At 51.4% G+C, this 8,761-nt stretch overlaps 1 protein-coding gene across 1 annotated transcript; it reads left to right on the forward strand.

The window, feature by feature from the left end:
* The first annotated feature begins 5,582 nt into the window (after window positions 1-5,582).
* PRLHR (prolactin releasing hormone receptor) lies at window positions 5,583-7,822 on the forward strand. Its single transcript, XM_032169608.2, has 2 exons — window positions 5,583-5,613; window positions 5,879-7,822. Exon 2 carries the CDS (start codon window positions 5,885-5,887, stop codon window positions 6,995-6,997), a length of 1,113 nt encoding a protein of 370 aa, XP_032025499.1. The 5' UTR covers window positions 5,583-5,613; window positions 5,879-5,884; the 3' UTR covers window positions 6,998-7,822.
* The last annotated feature ends 939 nt before the right edge of the window (window positions 7,823-8,761 follow it).

Raw genomic sequence — 8,761 nt, forward strand, 5'->3', positions numbered from 1 at the left:
ACATTCCTTTCCACGTGATTTATTTATTTATTTATTTATTTTTGAGATGGAGGCTCATTCTTTCACCCTGGCTGGAGCGTAGTGGCACGATCTCGGTTCACTGCAACCTCTGCCTCCTCAGTTCAAGCGATTCTCCTGCCTCAGCTTCCCTGAGTAGCTGGGACTACAGGCGCATGTCACCATGCCCAACTTATTTTTGTATTTTTGGTAGAGATGAGGTTTCGCCATGTTGGCCAGGCTGGTCTCGAACTCCTGACTTCAGGTGATCCACCTGCCTCAGCCTCCCAAAGTGCTGGGATGACAGGCGTGAGCCATGGCGCCCGGACCTTCCCACGTGTCATATCACTGGGTTTTCCCAACATCCCCCAGAGGTAGGGATTATTAGATTTTCCAAAACTGGGGCTCTTCCAGAGTAGAGAATTTGTCCAATGACTCACATTCATAGTGGCAGAGCTGTCATTCAAGATCAACAGCTGTGCGTTATTTCTTATTTTGACTTGGAGCTTTGTGACAAGTTATCTCCTCCCTTTGGTAATTGGCTTTGGCTTATGTCTGGGCTTTCCTCTTTTTTAAAACATCATTTTTCTCCACTTGACCTGTTGCTATTTCAAGAGTGAGAGGACAGCCTGGGAAATGAAATGTTTTCAAAATCTAATAATGAGTATGTCTGAAGGCTGCGACAAAAGGCACTTGCTCAAAGGCATCTGATAGAAACACACGGTTTTCTTCACATTTGTATGAATGGTCATATCCATTCTCACACTGCCTACCACAGGCTGTTCTGCCTTAGGTGGCCAGTCCTGGTGTGGCCAGGCAGTGAGTTGGAAAAGCTTTTAGAACTGGTGCCTGGCTCAGCCTGAGGAGCCATGGTGGCACCTGGCTGTTGGAAAGCACACAGGGCAGGTGTAGAAGACAAAACTCACTTTGGGAGGGCTTCTGCCCTGTTATTACCTGGCCTTAGACAAGTGTCAAACAATTGTGCTAGCAATTAGCTCTTTGTGCTAGTAGTCAAAACTGATATCTAGTGGTTTCCTGTATATTTGGGCTAACTACAACGTATCGGCATGGACTTAGTTGATGTCAAGTCTTCGGATCCCTTTAACCAAGCTTCCTAAAACTCTAACTGCTGTCCTTACTTCTGTCGTCTTTGTCTTCTGTTTTCCACGTAGTGTCACCTATTATCATCAGCAAAGACCATCCCCTGAAGTTCCTACTGAGAGACAGGACTAGCTGGATTTCCTTGGCCGACTAAGAATTCCTAAGCCTAGCTGGGGAATGTGACCGCATCCACCTTTTTTTTTTTTTTTGAGACGGAGTCTCGCTCTAGTCCAGGCTGGAGTGCGGTGGTGCGCTCTCGGCTCACTGCAAGCTCCGCCTCCCGGGTTCACGCCATTCTCCTGCCTCAGCCTCCCCAGTAGCTGGGACCATAGGCGCCCGCCAACACGCCCGGCTAATTTTTTGTCTTTTTTTTAGTAGAGACGGGGTTTCACCATGTTAGCCAGGATGGTCTCGATCTCCTGACCTCGTGATCCGCCTGCCTCGGCCTCCCAAAGTGCTGGGATTACAGGCGTGAGCCACCGCGCCCGGCCCGCACCCACCTTTAAACACGGGGCTTGTAACTCAGCTCACACCCGACCTATCAGGTAGTAAAGAGGGATCACTAACACACCAATTAGGCTAAAAGCAGGAGGTAAAGAAACAGTCAAATCATCTATTGCCTGAGCGCACAGTGGGAGGGACAATGATCAGGATAAAAACCCTGGCATTCGAACCGGCAGTGGCAACCCCCTTTGGGTCCCCTCCCATTGTATGGGAGCTCTGTTTTCACTCTATTAAATCTTGCAACTGCACACTCTTCTGGTCTGTGTTTGTTCCAGCTCGAGTTGAGCTTTCACTTGCCGTACACCACTGCTGATTGCCATCGTCGCAGACCCGCCGCTGACTTCCACCCCCTGGATGCAGCAGGATGTCCGCTGCACTTCTGATCCGGTGAGACGCCCATTGCTCTTCCGGATCAGGCTAGAGTCTCACCATTGTTCATGTGCAGCTAAGTGCCTGGGTTTGTCCTAATCGAGCTGAACACTAGTTGCTGGGTTCCACGGTTCTCTTCCGTGACCCATGGCTTCTAATACAGCTATAACACTCAACTCATGGCCCAAGGTTCCATTCCTGGGGTGAGGCCAAGAACCCCAGGTCAGAGAGCAAGAAGCTTGCCGCCATCTTGCTTGGGAGTGGCCCACCACCATCTTGGGAGCTCTGGGAGCAAAGACCCACCCGTAACACTATGGCCCAAGGTTTTGTTTACTATATGGGATGGAAGCCAGAGACATTTGGGGTAAGGCATGAAGATCTGTTTAGCTTAAACATGAGAAGGTGTGAGTTGTAACTAAATTTTCTAGAGCTTTCTTAATAAACCATGGGGGGAGGGGTTCCTATATTTGTTCAATCTGCTTGTATTTTCAGTCTTTGCAGGTACGTCTGCCATTCATTCATAGGCAGTAAAGTATAGTAGTTGAGTGGTGTGGTGCCAGAATCAGGCAGATCTAAGATGAAATTCCAACCCCACTGCATATATGTGCCATTATGGTTAGTTTCTTAGACTTGAGAGCCGGTTTTCTCATCTGTAAAATGGGTATAATAATAATTTTGAGGGGAATCAAATGAGACCATTTATGTGATGTACTTAGCAATGCCTGGCATGCCTAAAGCCCTAAGTAAATGGTAACTATTTTTATTCATTCAATTAAAAAAAAAAAAAAGAAAAACACATGTATTGGGTATCTGCTGGGCTCGTGGCATGTTGTAGGTACAAAATGTATCAAGACATTGGCCCTGTCCATAAAGAATTTAGTCAGAGTTGGTGGAGGCAGGGAAGCTAAACACTTCTGTAATTTCAAGGTAGAAAGTAATAAAAGACAGAAAGATTATGAAAGGGAGAAGTCTTTGAGAACAGTTGTCTTTGGGTTGGGTCTTGTAGGATGTGAAGAATGTGGACAGGTAGAGTTGAGTGGAGATTAAACAATTGACATTGCGGAGAAAAGAAATAAAGCCTAAGAGAGGAATTAGACAGGAATGCTGAGGATATCTCAGCACCCAGCAAAGTTTGACTTGTACATAGCGAGTAAAATGGACAGAGGTGGGAAGCTAGACCAAAAAAATGAGGGCATATCAGAAAGGGAGTGCACACTGGTTGGAAATACCATGTTATTGGGCAAGGTATTAGGCAGGCACTGATTGTATCCTATTTAGAGCTCTGCAATAAAAAATATATATATACTACTGAGACTGGGTGCAGTAGCTCATGCTTGTAATCCCAGAACTTTGGGAGTCTGAAGCAGGAGGATTGCTTGAGCCTAGGAGTTCAGTCAGCCTGGGCAACATGGCTAAACCTCACATCTACAAAAAATAAGGCCAGGCACAGTGGCTCATGCCTGTAATTCCAGCACTTTGGGAGGCTGAGGCAGGCAGATCTCAAGGTCAAGAGATCAAGACCATCCTGGCCAACATGGTGAAACCCTGTCTCTATTAAAAATACAAAATTATCTGGGCATGGTGGCACGTGCCTGTAGTCCCAGCTACTCGGGAGGCTGAGGCAGGAGAATTGCTTGAACCCAGGAGGCAGAGGTTGCAGTGAGCTGAGATCGCACCACTGCACTCCAGCCTGGCGACAGAGCAAGACTCCGCCTCAAAAGAAACAAATAAACAAACAAAAATTAGTCAGGCATGGTGGTGTGCACCCGTAGTTCCAGCTACTTGAGAGGCTGAGAGATGGGAGGATCGCTTTGGCCTGGGAGGTCGAGGCTGCGGTGAGCCATGATTGGGCCACTGCACTCCAGCCTGGGTGACAGAGTGAGATCTTGTCCTAACATATACACGTATATACACACACAGTGGTTTTAGCTAAATTGATTATAACTCAGGGACCGTGAGCTTAGGATGGATAGAGGTGCATAACATTGATTACTTTTGTTCCAATATTTACTTTTTTTCTATATGAGGAATGCATTTAAATTTGGAGGGCGGAATAAATTGCTATTAGTTTCCAGTCTAACTGGAATATCTGCAGCCACAGAGGACAAAGTACAAGGACTTATCAGAGAGGAGACAATGAAGCTCCATGCTCTGGAAAAAGGAAACAAGAGGCTGAGGGAATGAGATAGCTTCTAAGGAGGAAGCTTACAAAGGCCCCTCCTCTCCTGGCTCCTACCCTCTGGGCCAGGCTAATTTGCATTTCAATGAGGACTTAATACTACCGAAGATTTTATGAAACGCCTAAGCTTCTCAAATGTTTGTTACGTTTGTTACCCTAGCTGAAATCTGCAATTACCAGTATTTTTTTAAAATCCTAAAATGAAGAGACGAGGCCTGTGGGTGTTCAGTTAAGGAGGGAGAGGGTCGAGTCCCAGTCCAGGAACTACTCTGTGCTGGGAGAAGCAGGCAGGTACGGCACAGGTCGCGGGAGCCGAGAAAGAAACAGAGAGAAAGGGTGAGCGGGGGAGTCGCTGGGCCAGACACTGAAGTGTGCCTGTGTAGAATAACTGGCAGGAGAGCTACATTTTCTGACCCCGGGAGGTAAAAGGCGACGCCGTCCTTGGCACTGAGTGCGGTGACCCGCAAGAGGAGCAAAAGTCATGAGTCTCCGACCCCCAAGCCCCCGGCTCAGCTGCCTCCACTCCACCCTACTCTTCTCAGTCCCAGCCCAGAAAGCAGGCAGCGAGGCAGCTCTTTGAACCGGGCCAGGTTTCTTCCCCAAACACCTCGGATCCAGAGAGGGGCAGGAATTCCCTAATCCTTGTTCCCTGCCGCTCCCCACAGCATCCGCCCGAGGGGCGGCAGATCCAGCGGAAGCTGTCCGTGGTGCTGACTCCTGCCTTTTGCTTGGCCGGACCCGCCGCCCGCTGAGCGCGCTGCAGCCAAGCAGGGGGCTCGTGTGGCGGGGCCGCGGGAGGGTGAGGGTCCTCAGGTCTGCGACCAGCTCCAGGCTCTGCTGTTAAATCCCAGCCCGAGCCCTCTAGCGTCTCTGCCCTCCACAACCTGGCCGCTAGGCAGGATCCAGCGCTTAAGAATGGGTCAGTCGTGCCTCTCTCAAGCCCCCAGCTGCATTGCAATCTCCCACCGCCTACTTCCTCCCCCTCTCCTTCCGTCCTAAGACTGCACTGGGTCCTCCCGATAGCCTGACGCTTCGCGCCTCTCCTCGGTCCTCCTCCACCGTGCGCTCCTCCGGAGCGTGACCCTCCAGGGGCCGTGCAAACTCCTGCAGTAGAGATTCGTCCTCTTCGCTGCTCTGGCCAGGTTTGCTGGCCCCTCCTCCCGTTTCGGATTCCATCCTCCCCACACTGTCCTCTTCACTAGTTCTCTAAGCACCGAGCAGGGCAGAGCGCGCTCCACCCCCGTTTTCCATACATGGGTGCTGGAGTGGGGGGCGGAGCTGAGGGGAGGCGCTCCCAGTCCCTCTCAGAAGCTGCTAGCCCACTGGGAACATTTGGATCCGTTCAGCTCCCGCGGAGAAGCGAGACCGGATCACCGACGTGGGCAGAGGACTGCCGGGGGCCAGCAGAAATTCTGCCCCTTCTTCCCGCAAGCGCTTTCCCGCCCTCCAAACCCCACTCCCAGGTAGGATCGCGCTCCTGGGTCTGTCTGCGTGGACTGCGAGGACCATAAATAGAGGCGGAAGCGTTTAAATAAGCCGTGTGTTCTAACCGTGCTTAGGTTTATTTTACAGAGGTGAGAGGACAGCACTTTTTGTTACTTTTGCTGTTGCTCTGTGGCCGGTTATTCCCAAGGGAGGACTCAGGCGATGGGGGAGGGGCGCGGCTGGTGTAGGAGGTCGGATGGAGAATGGGAAGGGAAGTGACGGACTTTGATTACCTTTGAACAGGTGGCCATGGCCTCATCGCCCACTCGGGGCCCCAGGGTTTCTGACTTATTTTCTGGGCTGCCGCCGGCGGTCACAACTCCCGCCAACCAGAGCGCAAAGGTCTCGGCGGGCAACGTGTCGGTGGCTGGCGCGGACGCTCCAGCCGTCACGCCCTTCCAGAGCCTGCAGCTGGTGCATCAACTGAAGGGGCTGATCGTGCTGCTCTACAGCGTCGTGGTGGTAGTGGGGCTGGTGGGCAACTGCCTGCTGGTGCTGGTGATCGCGCGTGTGCGCCGGCTGCACAACGTGACGAACTTCCTCATCGGCAACCTGGCCTTGTCCGACGTGCTCATGTGCACCGCCTGCGTGCCGCTCACGCTGGCCTATGCCTTCGAGCCACGCGGCTGGGTGTTCGGCGGCGGCCTGTGCCACCTGGTCTTCTTCCTGCAGCCGGTCACCGTCTATGTGTCGGTGTTCACACTCACCACTATCGCAGTGGACCGCTACGTCGTGCTGGTGCACCCGCTGCGGCGGCGCATCTCGCTGCGCCTCAGCGCCTACGCGGTGCTGGCCATCTGGGCGCTGTCCGCGGTGCTGGCGCTGCCCGCCGCCGTGCACACCTATCACGTGGAGCTCAAGCCGCACGACGTGCGCCTCTGCGAGGAGTTCTGGGGCTCCCAGGAGCGCCAGCGCCAGCTCTACGCCTGGGGGCTGCTGCTGGTCACCTACCTGCTCCCTCTGCTGGTCATCCTCCTGTCTTACGTCCGGGTGTCAGTGAAGCTCCGCAACCGCGTGGTGCCCGGCTGCGTGACCCAGAGCCAGGCCGACTGGGACCGCGCGCGGCGCCGGCGCACCTTCTGCTTGCTGGTGGTGGTCGTGGTGGTGTTCGCCGTCTGCTGGCTGCCGCTGCACGTCTTCAACCTGTTGCGGGACCTCGACCCGCACGCCATCGACCCTTATGCCTTTGGGCTGGTGCAGTTGCTCTGCCACTGGCTCGCCATGAGCTCGGCCTGCTACAACCCCTTCATCTACGCCTGGCTGCACGACAGCTTCCGCGAGGAGCTGCGCAAACTGTTGGTCGCTTGGCCCCGCAAGATTGCCCCCCATGGCCAGAATATGACCGTCAGCGTGGTCATCTGATGCCACTTAGCCAGGCCTTGGTCAAGGAGCTCCACTTCAACTGGCCCCGAGGGCACCACTCGAGGTCGATCTGGTGCTTATTCTCAGCACCAGAGCTAGCTAAGCCAACATAGGGCAACATTTCCAGCCCAGCCCTCTTGTCCGGCTGTCTGTCTTGTCCTTGTGTCTTTGTAAAATGTTAAGCGGGCTTTGGTGAGAGTCTTGCTCTTTGCTTGGGGGAGGCCAGAGAGAGGGAAGAGGATTTATTATTTCTTCTTTATGCCCTTGAAGGACAAACAAAACTTTTTCTCCACGTTCAGAAAAGTATTTCAGAACCACGATTGCCTTCCTGGCGTCCCCTCCTCCTGCTCGTTGGTGAAATGAACAATATGAATGGGATTTAAAAGGAATGCGTTGGGCTTGGTAAAGATTTTCAGTTTGCCTTTAGAAAAAGGACCCAGCTGAGAGGACACTGATATTGCTTAGTCCATTTGAACCCTGGCTTTCCCAGAATTTCAGGTAAATATGTATTAAAAATCTGCATCTAGGATTTCAGCATTTCCTGAATAAGACCTTTATATGCCAAAAGGGTTTTCGTTTTAAAACCACTTGAGTTTATAGTACAGAAACACCTACAAGCTCCCTTTAGAAAGGTCTTGCTATTGTTTCTCCCCTTTCCTCCCCAACTACTATTTAAAAATGATGAGACGAATTAGCCAATGAAGAGATAGATAAAGAGGAAAAGGTCCAATTCACTTAAGAGGTCATTTAATTGTACCTAAGGACAGACATCCTCTGTGTATGTGTGTTTGTGTATGTGTGTGTATGTGTGGGTACACATTCAGTGTTTGCCACAAAGTGGGCACTCAAATATTTGGTTTTCTGAATACTCAATGTAAACTGTGTAGCATGGCATTCTCTTGCAGTCTGTAATTGCTCACTTGCAACAGATCAACAGCTGTCATCTGACTGCTCAGCACCTGCTCTGTAGTGATTCTTGGAACATGATCAACCCAGAAATCGAGGACTGGCAGAAGTTTACTTAAGGACAGAACAGAAGAATAAGCTACCACCCACATGATGTGTAGATCAAACACTAATTACCTCCAGGGTTAAGGGAACAGGTGAAGACTGTGGAGCATGATACCAGGCTGATAATCATCACCTTAACCTCCTGTGAGTTCTGTAAATGAGGACAAGTGCCTTGGGACAAAGGTCTCCACACTGTTAGAAGAGCAACTTAGGCAGTGAGGGCAGGGGTCTTGGGAAATTATACATAATATCCAGCTGTCAGATCAGCCTCTGTGTTCCCAGTAACTCAGTCACCATCTGTAAGGTTCAACTACTTTCCCAGCTCACTGAACACAAGAATCACTGTTTCACTTCCTCTTGCTTCTCTTATTCAGAAATAAGCTCACTCATTCATTAAAATGTGCCCTAGGCCAGGCGCGGTGGCTCACGCTTGTAATCCCAGCACTTTGGGAGGCCGAGGCGGGCGGATCACGAGGTCAGGAGATCGAGACCACGGTGAAACCCCGTCTCTACTAAAAATGCAAAAAATTAGCCGGGCGTGGTGGCGGGCGCCTGTGGTCCCAGCTACTCGGAGAGGCTGAGGCAGGAGAATGGCGTGAACCCGGGAGGCGGAGCCTGCAGTGAGCCGAGATTGCGCCACTGCACTCCAGCCTGGGCGACAGAGCGAGACTCCGTCTCAAAAAAAAAAAAAAAAAAAAAAAAAAAAAAATGTGCCCTAAAAGGAAAGGAAAGAGGGATGATATGGGAATGACA

This window comes from Hylobates moloch, unplaced genomic scaffold, assembly GCF_009828535.3.
Source record: "Hylobates moloch isolate HMO894 unplaced genomic scaffold, HMol_V3 SCAFFOLD_3, whole genome shotgun sequence".
Taxonomy (NCBI): Eukaryota; Metazoa; Chordata; class Mammalia; order Primates; family Hylobatidae; genus Hylobates; species Hylobates moloch.